Raw genomic sequence first — 15,606 nt, 5'->3', positions numbered from 1 at the left:
ATTAAATATTATATATGAATTCTTATACACGTTGGTATTAGCAATTGCATACTTCTAAACACTTAAAAATGAATGAATGAACTACGCACATACATATTAATACATAATTAATTAATTAATTTTTAAGACTCTTTAAATTAAGATAAAAGATAAATCATACTCTTTTTGATAAATTAAAAAAAATAGATCAAAGATATTAAATCAGATTTATATAATTAATATAATAGCTTTTTAAATAATATTGTTAAATGTAAGTAGAATAACCCGTAGCTGTTAATTTAGGCTCATTTGAAAGTAACTTAGCATATTTATTATTCTTGATAATATATCACATTCATAACATTAAGCGAAAATAGATAGTTCCTTCCTTATTTGTTTTTATTTGGAAATCTAATTCATATTATTTACAATCAAAATGAAATAAATAAGCTTATTTATTATATCATTTAACTTCTTTTAATATTTAATAACAGTATCTTAAATCATTAAAACTTCTCAGAGTTAAAATGGTTTAAAGCATTCTGATTTCTAGCGTTACAGAAAGTATTGTGGACATAAGGTACACAAGCTTAGAAAATTAATGAAATTCTCTCATGAGAAAAAGTACCAAAAGAAGCAAATCCATGTTGAAAGATTAAATGACCCTAAAATGCTCTAAGTTCTTCTTTTCAAGATTGAAAATAATTGGGCTTATGCTATGGATTTAAAGCAGATTATGCAAGATAGTAAAGATGTACAAAGAATTAATTTTATTACATTTACAAAACAAGGAATCAATTATTAGAAAGAGAAGAATATAAGATTTCTAATTAATTAATTAAAACAAACATTAAAGTAGAATACTAATTTTATTTGTTAAAAATTTAAGGGAGCAGCCAGAAAGTAGCATCATGTTAATAAAAAAATGGCTAAAGCTTTGAAATGGGCTAATTTACTTAATAATATCTGCAGAGAGCGTACAGATGAAAGAAGTTATCAAGAAAGCGAAGCATATTTGAATTTTATCAAAGGTATTTATCACCATGAGAGACACTAATGGGAAGATGCATTAGAAAGTTATATTAAATCTCGTTCTATCTATCTTAGCCTTATATCAGTTTCTGACTCTCTTTAATCAGTTTTCTTTAAGGAAAAGGTTGAATTCTTAGAACAATCTATCAGGTAGCTTATAAAAACTTTAAATATTCACTTATTGTTTATTGATATTTATGCTTAAAAAATAACAGATATTGCCATCAACAAAATAATGGTTTCATTTTGGATACTATCGATGTTATTATTTCTAAAATGGGTACTAAAATGGATATTGAAAAAACACCTACTTCTAAGGTTGCTTAGTCTGAGAAAAAAGACTAGTTGATCGAAGTTGATTACTTAGGTTCTAAGTATCCAATTAAAAACTAGAAAGCCATCTATTCTTACAGATAAGTTGAAGATTGCTAAAAGAGAATTCACGAATTGCAAAGAAAGACATCCAAAACTAACACTTAAGAAGAGCAAGATAGTATTTTGGGTAAAAATTACATTATTTCTATATAAAAATGGTTTATAACTTTTTAATTAATTTTATATCAAGCAATTTACAACGAAGCTTTCAATAACTTTGATGAATGCATTAAGGTTATTTAAAAGGAAAAGTCAGATGAAAAGAACTCAGAAGCAGAAAATTTAATCTACACAAACATTCTTAGCTTTTTGAACTTAAATAAATAAAAATTCATTTTAGATAGAAATATTATTCTTATCAAAAATGCTGTTTAGTAGTTCGATAAAGAAGATGGTGTCAATAATTTGGAAGCTTTGACTACAAAGAAGGCATTCAAGCTTAAGCTTATTAGACCAACTGAAATTATTAAACTCTGTGATAACCTTTTGCAAGTAATTTTATAATTTAAAATGAATGTTCTTGTTTTTTTTAAAAGTACTTTTTAAAAAAATAAATAAAGGTTTTCAAATAAATAATCGAAGTAGAAAGATAAAATACAAATTTAGAAAACTATAGAAAACTTGATGTTTTAGAATTCCACTTCAAGGCAATCAGATGCTACTACGTCTCTTGCGTTTATTTAGCCAACTCAAAATATATTGAAACTTTATCTTTACTCAAGGTTGCTGAAAATATTGTAACCAACTCTTCTAAAAAGTTTGTTGATATGAGAGATAATGTATTTTTCTTATAATTTATTTATGTATTTATTTTTAAGTCTGTGAATAAAAACAATAGTTTGTAGAAGATTATGTTGAAGAAAGCGACATCTTAATGAAAAAGATCAAGTATTTAGAAATCAAGGCTAAACTTGGCTTAGTTGAAAATACAACTGAAGAAGAAACTGTAATTACTGAAAAGCTTGCAGACAGCAATTTGGATGGAAAAGTCACTAATGTAAAATAAAAATAAATAAATAAATAAATAAATAAATAAATTAACTTTAACACTTACATTTACTATTATACTCTTATAAATAGAAAACCATCTAAAGTTTAATGAAAGAATAAGAATAAGGAAATAAATTAAATGTTGGTATCAATAGATTAAATAGCATTCCCATATTTGCTCTTCCTCCTAAGCCTTTGCTTGCTGGCTGCAAACCTATTTAATTTGATTTGGTAAGATTTTAGCATAATTAAGTGTTCATAAAATGACTAACCATCTATTAAAAATAAATATAGGTAGACGAATATATTAATTACCCTAAGATAGATGTTTAACAACCAAAGCAACAAGCTGGTTTCTTAAATAAATTCAAGTTTTGGTGATTAAAAATTATAAAGAAAGATAGATAGATATTTCATTTATATTTATTTAAAAAAAATATATTATTAAAATAATTTGTAAATATGGTTATGTATTTAAATGTATGCCTAATAAATGTGTTAAGTAGAGTTTATTCACTCTAAAGAAGCCATTAATTAATCTTATTTCACTTTTTTATATACACATTCTTTCATTCATTTTTGTTAACTGTATCTTTTAATTTATTTGCGTTTATTAAATTTTAATTTGAGATAGTTAGTTAGTCAATTAGTTAGTAAGTAATCTAATAGATTTCCAGAAAATTTGACTCTCTAGATTTTTTTCAATTATAATTAATCTTAATTGCAGAATTAAATAATTTATAGGACTTTATCTAATTAATAACAAAGGTAATTTGGAATAGCAGTAGTATAATACAAACAAAAAGCTATAAAATTTTCAGCAAGATGGATAAAATTAATAACTTCTTTGAAAAGCTAGATCATTATATAGGCCCAAAAGAGGGAAAATATTAAAAGGCCTGCCATGAAGACAGAGAAATGCTTCTAGAATGTGTTATGAATAGTGCCTGCTTTAAAAAACATTAAAATTTTAAATATTGTCTTACTGATGGTATAGATAAAGAATGTAAAGCTCTCAGATATGACCATACTTAATGTAGAAGAGCATAGCTTTTCTGGATTAAGAGTTTTTCAAGAGACGAAGCTCGTTGAAAATAAATAAAAAAATAAGAGCTTAGCTATTTCAAACATTAGTAATAATTAACACATTTTAAGATGTCTAGTAAATAACTTTATCTAGTAAAATTAAAGAAAGAAAGAAGTATATATTTGGATGTTCTAAAGTATGCATAAGTAAGTAAATAAATAAATATGCATGAACTTATTACTTCATATCTATAGAAAATATAATAAAATAAATATTTGTATCCTTAAAACATCTCTCTTTATCTATTTATCTACTTGCATAATAATCCAAAGCTTTTAAAGAATAATTAATTAAAAAATTTAATAACTAATTCTAAAATTAAATTTATAAAATAATTTCAATTTTTTAAAATTAAATAAAATCTTATCTGAATAAATGAGAATAATTTATATAAAATCAAATAATAAAGGTCAGTAGTTAAATAAAGTAGAGCACAGTGTTTATTTTAAAATATAAGTAAATAAATGAATTGGTGCGAGATTAATTAAATACTTATTTAATTGCAAACTTTTATATTTGAAATATTTATTTTTAATTGTTTGTTGCTTATCATAAATTTAAAAAATGATATTTCTTATCTTTTATTATTGAAAATCAAAATCAAAATCAAATAATATTTAATAAACTATAGTAAAAAAAAGGAAATAAGATATTATAATTAGGTTCTTCAATTAAAATTAATAAAATGTCAAGCTCATAAAAAATTAGAGATAGCGTTTAGCCTTTAAGTTCACCATTTTTATAATCAATGATCTACTTTGATTAAATTTATACTGTCCTATATTTCTTTTTAGAAGGCTGCATATTCTTCTATAAGGGGTTTGGTCTGTACTATCCCTCATCTACTATTGAATAAGATATTGTATTACTTGTGGCGTTCGGAATATGCGAAATAATTAGACTCTAAATGGGTTCAGTTGGTAATAAAACAGAATCTACCTCTCATATAGTTTGGTTTTTGCTTGTTAACTTACCTGCAATTGCTGGCTATTTTTACTTTCTTTTATTGTAAACATATTCTTTAATGATCGAATTAATTATGGCAATAATTGGTTTAATCTTTATTTTATTCGAATTAATCTGGGCTTTCTCTGCTCTCACTAGTTTTAAAAACTTTGAAAAGCAATAATACTGAAAATAAAAATGCAATTAGCTGTTAATTAAGATCAAAATATGCAATAAACTATCTATCTATCAATGTTTGCTTCTATTGTATGTATATATATTTTTAAAATTAAGCTCAATTTTTATCAATTTAATCGTTTCATTCACTTTTTATAATATTTTTACAACAATTATCAATATCTATTTTTCTGTATTTAAAAATGTGAAAAGCTATAAAAAGCATAAAAATAAATCTCAAAAAAAAAAAACAAATTCTTGTGCTGGTTAAACTTAGAATATATTTTAAATAAATAAAAAAATAAAAAAAATAAAATTAAAATTAAGATTTACTCAAATTAAAATCAAAACTTATAATATAATAACATAAAGAAGAGATTAATATTTTTAAAATCCATCAAATTAAAAAAAAATTATCAATATTTTTAAACAGTTAAATTTAATATTCAGAATTAAAATGTGAGAATGAGTGAGTTGTACAATTTTTATAAGATAAATAAAATGAGCACAATAAAGATATTAATTCTATTTTTTATACTTTATTGTAATCATTCACTTTTTATAATATTTTTACAATAATTATCAATATCTATTTTTCTGTACTTAAAAATGTGAAAAGCTATAAAAAGCATACAAATAAATTTCAAAAAATAAAACAAATTCTTGTGCTGGTTAAACTTAGAATATATTTTAAATAAATAAATAAATTAAAAAAAATAAAATTAAAATTAAGATTTACTCAAATTAAAATCAAAACTTAAAATTTAATAACATAAAGAAGAGATTAATAAATAATTTTTAAAATCCATCAAAATTTAAAAAAACTTCTCAATATTTTTAAACAGTTAAACTTAATATTCAGAATTAAAATGTGAGAATGAGTGTGTTGTACAATTTTTATAAGATAAATAAAATAAGCACAATAAAGATATTAATTCTATTTTTTATAGTTTATAGTTAGAAAATTGCTTAAAAGAAAGAAGTAAAAAAAATAATTTATTGGTTGGCGGAACATGAAAATTGATTAAATATTAATAAATAAATAATAAATGTTTTATTTAATTGTGGTTTATTATAAGAATTAATTAATTTAGATTGCTTCTTTAAATAATTGAAAGATATCTTTAGTAAATAAATTAGATTCAACTTCAAATAAATTAGATAAATAATAGTAGAAATATTCGAATTTAAAGCAAGTTAAATGGATAATAAGCAAAGCATTCCTGTTCCAGATAATAAAGAAAACGAAATGTAGGAAGAAGTAGAAGAGGAAATTAAGTTATTACCTCCTAACAATACAATCTACATTAATAACTTAAATGAAAGAATCAGTATTGACGATTTAAAATAAGAGTTATTTAAGCTTTTTTCCGAATATGGTAGCATACTTGAAATAAAGGCCAAGAAAAATATTCGTATGAGAGGATAAGCTTTTGTAGTTTTTGAATAGATAGCATGTGCACAAAAAGCCATAGAGGCTTTAAACAGAAAAAACTTTTATGGCAAGGCATTAGTAATGATATAATTAATTTAATGTCTTCTCTTTAATTGAAAAATATGATAACATAAAATTTCAAAAATTGTTAGATAATAATCAAGATTTTTATGAGAGATTATTAAAACATGAATGCATAGATTTATCATTTATTAAATAACCATATTTTTAAATAAATAGCATTTAAATTTTGCAAAAACAAAAAGTGATGCAATTCTTAAAAGAGAAGGAGCCTACGCCCCTCGCTAGCCTAAAATATTTAATGCTGCAGATTTTATTGAAGAAAGATAATCAAATAAAAAATAAAAAGAAAATTTAAAAAACAAGGAATCTGCAACAGCTAAACTTGCTGCCTAGCCATTAGTTGTAATAGAAATTAATTTTATAATACTTTTAGTCTTTTTTCAAATAAGTTATTCACTATTTTTTAATATTAATTAGCAAAATACAATCATATAGCCTCACCATACTCTTTTCTTAGAAAATTTACCTATAAACTCCAATACAGAAGTCATTAAAGCATTCTTTGCAACATTCCCAGGATTCAAGTAAAATTTAATATATGATGAATTAAAAGATTGTCTTAACTTTAACCTAAATCTCTCAACATTTTAAGAAATATTTAACAAATTAAATTAATAATATAGGGAAGTGCGTCTAGTACCTTAAAAAAGAGTTGCTTTCGTAGAATATGAAGATGAAAATAAAGCAACTGCAGCATTGGCATGTAAAAATACTTCAATTCAAATTATTTTATTTTCATAAAAATTAATAAAATTATCTAGCTTTACAATCATTTAAGATTGGAGATCAAACTGTTACAGCTAACTATGCAAAAGCTTGAGACTCTAAATAATTAAATATTTAATTGTGTAATAAATCTAAAATTATTTACTTATATATACTTTGTTTCGATTTGGCAAGGATAAAAACTGTTCTCTAAAAACATGCTTTTAAATAATATATTATAATAATTTTATTGCTAAAATATCAAATTAGGGCTTATTCATTATAAAGATTTATTAATTTGTTTTTTCTCAATATGTTGCAATTTATATTAAAATTAATTTTCAATTTTGATATTTAACCCTATCTTTTTATATTTTAATTGAAGAAATTTACAAATAAAATCGTTTAATTTTTTATAAAAATTGTTTAGATGCCTTCTACTTTAAAGAATTTTATTTTATTTGATTATTTTTTTATGAAGGATAATCAATTATCATTATTTTTTCAATGGTATAAGTAAATTATAAATTCAATTTAATTGAATAGATTATTTATATTTTGTAATTTTTTTTTTCTAATTTAGTCTTTCTTAAAATATTTCTTTTTTATATTAAATAGTAAAATTTTTTAAATTTCTTCCAATTAAATACATACCTATTATATTAAATGGATATAAAATTTTATTTTAATAAAAAAACTGCAATATTTTGTTATTTAAAATCAATAAAAATTATTTAATCAATGGTTTACAAAATTTGAAAACTGATGAATTTAATATAAAAATAAATCTAAATATGTAAATTTATTGTTTTAATCTATTTGCATTTACTGACAATTTTTATTAAATTTAAATTCAAAAAGTTTAAATATAAAATTTAAAAATAAAATTTAGAGTATTGTTACAATTAAAATAAATTAAGGACTTTTTTAAATTAAACTGAAAAAAAAATTAATTAAAAGTGTTTTATTTAACATTTATTTAGATTTAAGTCAAGTTGTTTCTTGAATTAAAATACAAAAAGGTAGCTCTCAACTTAAATTAATGTTTTTTAACAGATTAGAATATTTTTTCATTTAAATTATTTTGAATATTGTGAATTATTTATTTAATTTATTGAAAATTAAAGTTGAAAACATGAATAAAATTTAAAATTATAGACATAATATTTATTTATTTACATTAATTCATTTGTTTTTAATAAAATATATTTTTTGTTTTTAATTGAATTAATATTTCAAAAGTAGGTTCTGAAAAAATTCATAATTTTTATTTTCATTATTTAAAATTATAATAGAAAATTTATTTTTTATTGATTCTTAATCAATTAATTAGGTAATTCATTATTAAATATTAGAAATCATTGATATGAAATCTTCCATTATTTGATAAACTTTGTCTAAATCTCTTTTACGTTTGTTGTTTAGTTATTCTATTTTATTTTTTGTTTTTTCATCTATTTCTACACCCTGGTTAAAGTTTCTTTGTTAATTTTGATTCTAAGATGATGGAGTTGACTGGTTAAATGATTAATCTTCTGGTTTTTTTAATTTACTGTTACTTCCTTACTGAGTTTGCATAAATTACTGAGTAAAAGAAGGTTTTTAAGGAGAAGTTGATGGTGAAGAATTTATTTGGTTAAACAATAGAATATAATAAATCTCATCCAAATCTAGGGTAGTTCTAATGTATGTCTCTAGTTATGCATTCAGTACATTTAATTTTTTCTATAGTTATACTCTCAAAAATGATTTCTTGTTCTTTTCGTCCAACATCATATCAGTTTATTGATTTTTGTGAAGTTTTATCTCTTCTTTTAAATTTGTTAAACTTAAATTTAAACTTTTGTTCTCTAATGCTATGCTTTTTAACTGTAATTTAAGGTTTTTAATCTCTTCTAAATGTGCGACATGGCGGTCTTAAAGATTGTTTTTTTCTTTACACATTGTATTTATATATTCTTTAATATCATCATCTATATTTTACATACCTTTTATTTTTTATTTTAACAGCTCTAAAGTTTGCTTCAGTTCTTAGTTCTCCTTATTAAGATCTTCATTTACCTCTTTCTTTTTCAATAACTCTGCAAGTTTGTGTTACAGCTCTTGCTTAGCTAAGCCTTCATACATAATTTATTTTTTTAGATCAAGTATTTCAGCACTCTCTCTGTAATCTTCATTTCTCTCTTAGATGATTTAGTCTCTATCTGCCATTAGTTACTGATTTTCTTACTATAAAGTATTAATAGCATCTTCATAAGACTTGATTTATGCTTAAATTTGAATCTTTAATTATTCATGAGCTTATTTATTTTCAGCTTGCTATTATTTCATATAAGAGATTGTTTCTTCTTTTTAGAGAATAATTTGTTGGTAGTCTTCAATTTAGTTTTGCTACTAAATGAATTCGTTTCTTTGTATATTGAAGTGATCTATTTCATTTTCAAAATCTGACCTGTCTCTTTCAAAAATTTATCTGTCTCTATCTAAACTACTTCTATTTACTTTAAGCTCTTACAATTCTAGTTCGAATTGTTCTCTCTCTCTTTGTAGCATATCTTATGATATTTTAACTTAGTTCATTTGTTGTTCAAGTGCTATTCTATCATCGTTTAGCAGTCTCTTAAATTGAGAAATTTCATCCTTAGCTTTTTGAATGTCCTCTCTTTCTTTTGCTATATCTAACAATTAATTTTGTTGATCTTCAATTAGATTTTGAGAGGCTATAATTTGTTCTTCTTTTTCAATAGTTAATTTTCTTATCTATTCATGTAATATGGCTTTTTCTTAAACATAATTTGAGCTCTGTTACAAAAGTTATTTAATTCTATTTTCATGCTCCTTTTGCAAGTCTATTATTTCTTTTTTTAAAGTTTCGACAGCTTGTCTTTGCTTTGCTATTAATTATGTCTAAAGAGCTATTTTTTCATTTAGGCTTTCTATTTCTTTATCCTTATCATTTATTTGTTGTTGATAATGTTATGAATCATAATCTCCCTTTGTAGAACTTCTTTTCTTTTTCTCGTTTTCATTAAAATTTTGAGCTGAGTCTGATTGTACAAAACTTTCTAATTTATTAATAATAAGCTGCATGTCTTATTTCTCTCTTTCTAGATTGGATATTTCTTAAGAATTTTAAAGCTAGATCTACTAAATAAGGTCTTTGTATTCTTCAAGCTTTTTTATTTAATCTATCTCCATATTTTTAATCATTAAGCTTTATTACTCCAATTATACAAGTAAATTCTATTCGTTGATTTCTTTTTCCTTGATTCTATATTCCAGATCTTCGTTTATTTATATAAAATTAATTTAATTATCTGCACATGTTTTGAGATTATCAATTTATTAACTGATTTTCAAAATATCTCTATCCTTCTCTTCGACAAGACACTTTAAATTAAATAACTCATTTTCTAATTCATTGTTTCTCTTCTCCAAATCTTAAATTACACCATGCAATTTAATTTAGCTATTTCTTAATTCATCTTCTTAACTACTTTCGATAGATTAGTTCAAATTTTATTGATTTGCTTTTCTTTCAGGAGATTTACTATTATGCAAGCTATGAATATTATTCCTTCTGCTGGCAGCTGTCAAAACCATTAATCTTTCTATTTCTTTGTTTTTATACTCAATAGCTTCTTCTAAAAATTTAACTTTTGAGAGGTATTCTATTTACACAATATTATTGCTATTATGAAGGCTATCTCCTCCTTAAAAATTAATTTGGCTTTTACTCTTTATTGGACTTGGAGATAGAGTCTACTCATTTTTATTTCCAATCACTGCACAACTTGAACTTGGAATATAATAATTTTACTCATTTTATTAATTAATTTGGTCTCTATGTTATGATTAGTATTTATTGCTAGCTTCAATTTAATCTTTATAAATTTCACCTGATTTGGATCGATAAGCGTTCTTTTAATCAACTTATTCATTAGTTCCATAATTGTTAACTTAAATATTGTTATTTTACTTGCTTAAGCCTTATCTTATATCAGGACTTTTTGATTTTGATTAATGTCTTTAGCAAGGAGATTTTCTAGCATTAGAATTATACATATTTTATTACCATTAAGATGTTGTCATGCGATTATTATGCAATCCTTAAGTAGGTGTACTTAATTGGTTTTCAAAGAAGTTTGCTTAGTAAGTAGCAGTGTTTGGAGAACTTCCAACTAATTTAATGCTATTAGCAAAATTAGTTGATTATCCATTTATCTGCTAATGTAAGTGACTTATTATATTTTCTAATTCTTAAATTTTCATTTCTTATATTTTATTTTTAGTGATGCTACTATAAATACAAGTTGTCAGTGCTTCAATAGTCATATTCTAAGTTTATTCATTTCCCTCACTTGAGTTACCTAGAAATTGTTTTTAGCCTTAATTTTCTATTTAATCACTATTTAAGTTGTGGCTTTCTAATTCATCAAACTGTTTAGGAATTTAAGCCATTTCAGAACCTTTATTAAAATTCTTACTAGATGTAATAGTATATTATAAATCGCTTCTGCTGGTTGACTCATTCCATCCTGAAGGCTGCTTGACTTATTTTTTTTGAGTGTTCTCTTCTAAACATTTGTTAATGATATCCCTATTTTAACTAAGTTGTGGTGATAGATATTCTTATACCTTTTACAGTTTCACCAATTAATCCTATGATTCATTATTGAAACTTGCATCACCGTTGTTGAACTAGTCTTTTTTAGTTTAACTCATAATATTATTATGCCTTAAAATAAGTATGAGGCTTATTTTATATTCTTCCTCCTTATTAAATTTATCAAAATTTTAATTTTTAATATTAACAACTAAAAATATTGACCGTTTACTACAAATTTATTATAAAAATGATTAGTTAAGATGAAGAGTTTAAAAGCAAACAAACAAACAAAGAATTACTAAATACAAATTAATTATATTTTAGATAACAATAAAATTTATTTTCAATTATTCTTATAATTTTTATTAAAAAGAGTTAATAGAATCTATTAAATCTTCCATAACCAATCATTAAGGAATAAAAATATTATAAATCTTAAGGATTTTCATAGCTCATTGACAAGATATTTTAAAATGAACTAATTTACATAAAAACATACTAAAATAATTAAAATGTAAAATAATTATCAAAAAAAATATATAATTAAAACAATTTATTATTATTATATAAATTTAGCTTAATGTCTATTCAAATTTCCTGCTAGTCTAAGAAATGTATGTGCTTTTCCTAGTTAAAGCTTTAAAAAGTGAGAAAATTTTATGCATCCTTTGTAGATTTTATAAGATTAAAAAATGAATGAATAGATTTGAAAAATAAATAAATGAATAATAATTTTTACTTTATATGATTGAAAATATAGATTGAGCTCCTCTTCTCTTTGCACATATATTCTTACCATTAAAAATAGGAATATCAACTTTTTTTTTATTAATTAAATTTTTCTGTTAAATATCCTCAAACTCAAAAAAAAATTATTTAACCTTAAAAATCATTAGCAAAATCCAAAAAATCTAACTAATCTTTAATATTATTTAATAAACTGAGTATTCCAGTAAGAATTTACTGAATAAGGAAAATTCTTTAGAGCTAAAAAGTTATATATACATAACATCATAAATAACTGTCAGAGTGCACAAAATAACTATAAATCTTAAATCAGATTCTTTTATTTTTAGAGAATTCATTTAAAAAAGTATAATAGCATAAACAATAACCTATAATCATTTAAAAAAATAAAAAATAATAACAATTAAAGTATCTTTAAATTAAAATATTTAATTACATCATATTGGAGATTCCTAAACAATGATCCAAAGATAATTAAAAAAATTATAATATAATTAATTAAAGCTGTACAAAAACGAGTGTATCTGTAGAAAGAAGAATTATAATCAAAAGGGTATTACTTTTTTAATACTTTTTTTTATTTTTAAACTACAATTACTTCTTCTATAGATTTTTCACTTTCTTCCATAGTTGCTGGTTATTAAAAATAATCAATTAGTAGATTTTATTTTCTGTCTGACAAGGAAGCAAATTCTTCATATATATTTATTTATTTTAGCTAATTTTATAATGTTTTTTTGAAGGAAGGTTCATTTTATGGAACACTTGTGTTAGTAGTTTAAAATGTAAATTTAGTGCTGCTTTTATTTTAAGAGGATATTATACGTAATAAGAGGATCAATTCTTCATTAGGAAATAACCAAAATGCTATTTTATTTTTATCTATTTATAAAATTAAATTTATTTATTTATTTAAAATTTTTTTTTAATTCAATCATAAAAGAATTTCTTACCAACAATAGTAAGATCAATGAATTCCTGATTCTCTTTGCTCTCTAGTTAAGCTTTTACGGAACAGAAATCAGGAGAAATATTTTTAAAATAATAAATGTAAAATATTCCTAATTAACCCTTTTTTGTTTTTGGCATGTAAGAATCAGATTTTATTTCATTTCCCATTTTTTCTATATAACTTTTAGCAATTAAGCTCAAAATCAACTCTCCATTGAGTTATTGTTGAACATAATTATACTTTTAAAGTCCTACATCTTAATTGCTACTCACACCTTATGTTTTTTAAAATGAATTTTTTTATTTCATTAAAATAAACCTAATAAATGTTTGAATAAAATAAAAAGAAACAAGTAAAAAAAAGACAGTTTCTTTTTCAAATTTCGAAATTCAAAAATTTTTTTTTAACAATTTTAAGGAGTAGAAAAACTAAAAGCTATAAAAATAATTTAAGGTATTCTTTACTTATTGTAAATTTTTTATAAATTTTCTAACTCCATCTCACTTCTACATGGATGATGTATATTCCCTCTTTCCAGTTATATGGTAAGTGAATCATTTTATCGTTAGAGAAGGTTTAAGAATAGTATTAAATTTCTCCATTTGGTTTTACTTCAGCTAAAATAAGAGAAAACTGAGAGTAACTATATCCTTGGTTCTAAAAATATTAAACATCTTTCTAGCAAATTGAAATGTATCCCGAAGTATCTTCAAAATTATTTAACTTTATAGTGAAAAAACTTATATCTTGATCATTTTCTTATTTTATTTTAACTGAATTATGAGAATCTCTAAGTTCTACTCTTTGTATAGCAAAGCTATCAAAATTTTAGTAAAACTCATCAAAAGAAATAAAAAAAACACCATCTTCTTTATTTTTATTCAGAATTTCCATTTCCTGAGGAGTTAAATTAAGTTAGCTATCTAAGACTTTCTAATTTCTTAAATTTTATTTCATCAAATTAAAAAAAATAAAAATTATTTACATCCTATAGTTCTTCATTTGTAGTATCTTTTTATTCACTTCTAATTATTGTTTAAATTCATAAAAGAACTCAACAAAATAAACATTTCCTTTTTAAATTCCCCTGTATGTTTCAAGACACTGTGCCTGAATTATATAATTCTTTTTTACTCCACTGCATATTTTTTACCAAAGAAAGTCTTTTTCTTCTCTTTCAATTTGTTCTTAGTTATTCTAAAACTAAATTGCATTTTTATGCTTCTTTCTTATTAATAGGTAAGGCGAGCCAGTAAATTCAACTAAATAATTATATAATTCATTTATTTTCAAATTTTAGTATCCTTCGTAAGCTTTTGCAAGAGCCTTCTCGAGGATGAGGAGCCAAAGGTTTTCTTTTATGACAGATTTAGAAGGGTAATATAAACAAGGTGTGTTTTCATCAATCTTAACTAATACATAATCATCTAAAATATAAAATAATTTCTACTAAATAAAGTTTTGTTTTTTTATTTCAAATTGTGGTTACCTAAAATTATGCACTTCCACTTTCCATTTTTAAAAATCCATACTCCGTATATTCCTAAATTATTTACTTTTTAATGTTCAAATAGTCTTTTTGCAAGGTGCGAAGCCCTACTTATTACATTATACAATTAAAATAAATTATCTAACTCTGGATGGTTAGAGTTTAATTCATCCTTAAAAATGTAGGGCTCAGTAGGGAATAGGTCTTTCTTTTAAGTTAATTGATGCAATCTCATCCATTAAAAATTGTTTGAGTTCCCTTTGTACCCTAAGGGTTAATCGCTAGCTTTAAATTCAGGATCTTCATACTTATCTTTTTTAAATTTATATTCTTGCTACTTCATCATAAACTCTTTTTTGATAATTCCTTGCTCATCATTTATTTTTTTTGAAATGATTTCTTCATCAGTTATTTGATATATTTTATTTCTGTCAGTATATTTTTTTATTTCTGCTTAGTTAGCCAAATTTCTGTATAAGCGCGAATTCATATTATTTTATAATTCAAATACCTCTTAGTAGTTCGAACTGTCATTTTCCTAGCGCGAATCCATTCTAGCAAGGGTTCTTTTGCTTTTAGGAGGGGTTTGTGTTTTTTATAAACTTTTTTGGTAGGATGAACTCAATATGTTTTCATTTTAGGTTCCCAAAGAATTAGCTATTAAAGTTTATGTTTTTTAATTCATTTACGTACTCATTAAATTATTGCTTTGAAAAATAGATTGCACTAATGTGCCTTAGGTTTTAAAGCCAGGAGCAGCATGATTTCCTAAACTTTATTAGCTTTTAAACAAATTAGTTTATGATGGCTAGAAATTTTTCATAATACACTATTCTGCTATTTATATGATTATATGTTAATATATTATTTTTTAAAAATAATTACTCTTTGGATACCAACAATTATTTAAGTAAACAATATATTTAGTTAATTATTTATGGTGATCAATTTTTAAAAAAATATTTATTTTCAGATAATTAAATAGATTTTGTAATAACGT

General features: G+C 22.9%; 5 protein-coding genes across 5 annotated transcripts; 4 read left to right on the top strand and 1 right to left on the bottom strand. All coding sequences in view use genetic code 6, as the record gives it.

Annotated features, from left to right (window-relative positions):
• Positions 1-248: 248 nt before the first annotated feature.
• TTHERM_00842530 (signal recognition particle 68 kDa protein, putative) lies at positions 249-2,757 on the top strand (the record flags this gene model as incomplete). The annotated part of the gene is made up of 9 exons (XM_001027269.3): positions 249-294; positions 474-733; positions 869-1,161; positions 1,227-1,513; positions 1,577-1,878; positions 1,947-2,165; positions 2,225-2,383; positions 2,467-2,607; positions 2,671-2,757. 9 exons carry the CDS (start codon positions 249-251, stop codon positions 2,755-2,757), a joined length of 1,794 nt encoding a protein of 597 aa, XP_001027269.2.
• A 607-nt stretch (positions 2,758-3,364) lies between these two features.
• On the top strand, positions 3,365-3,931 carry TTHERM_000842529 (transmembrane protein, putative; the record flags this gene model as incomplete). Its single annotated transcript, XM_012800881.1, has 1 exon — positions 3,365-3,931. The coding sequence occupies one exon, from the start codon at positions 3,365-3,367 to the stop codon at positions 3,929-3,931; it is 567 nt and encodes a 188-aa protein (XP_012656335.1).
• A 217-nt stretch (positions 3,932-4,148) lies between these two features.
• On the top strand, positions 4,149-4,598 carry TTHERM_00842510 (transmembrane protein; the record flags this gene model as incomplete). The annotated part of the gene is made up of 1 exon (XM_001027267.1): positions 4,149-4,598. One exon carries the CDS (start codon positions 4,149-4,151, stop codon positions 4,596-4,598), a length of 450 nt encoding a protein of 149 aa, XP_001027267.1.
• A 1,188-nt stretch (positions 4,599-5,786) lies between these two features.
• Positions 5,787-6,924, top strand: TTHERM_00842500 (U1 small nuclear ribonucleoprotein A; the record flags this gene model as incomplete). Its single annotated transcript, XM_001027266.3, has 5 exons — positions 5,787-6,098; positions 6,261-6,446; positions 6,522-6,628; positions 6,728-6,807; positions 6,866-6,924. The coding sequence occupies 5 exons, from the start codon at positions 5,787-5,789 to the stop codon at positions 6,922-6,924; spliced, it is 744 nt and encodes a 247-aa protein (XP_001027266.2).
• Positions 6,925-8,147: 1,223 nt separating this feature from the next.
• Positions 8,148-15,291, bottom strand: TTHERM_00842490 (hypothetical protein; the record flags this gene model as incomplete). Its single annotated transcript, XM_001027265.2, has 6 exons — positions 8,148-11,585; positions 12,764-13,047; positions 13,119-13,391; positions 13,582-14,057; positions 14,103-14,544; positions 14,607-15,291. 6 exons carry the CDS (start codon positions 15,289-15,291, stop codon positions 8,148-8,150), a joined length of 5,598 nt encoding a protein of 1,865 aa, XP_001027265.2.
• Positions 15,292-15,606: the final 315 nt, after the last annotated feature.

This window comes from Tetrahymena thermophila (assembly GCF_000189635.1).
Source record: "Tetrahymena thermophila SB210 genomic scaffold scf_8253894, whole genome shotgun sequence".
Lineage (NCBI taxonomy): Eukaryota > Ciliophora > Oligohymenophorea > Hymenostomatida > Tetrahymenidae > Tetrahymena > Tetrahymena thermophila.
This window is presented reverse-complemented; position numbering and strand designations above follow the sequence as displayed.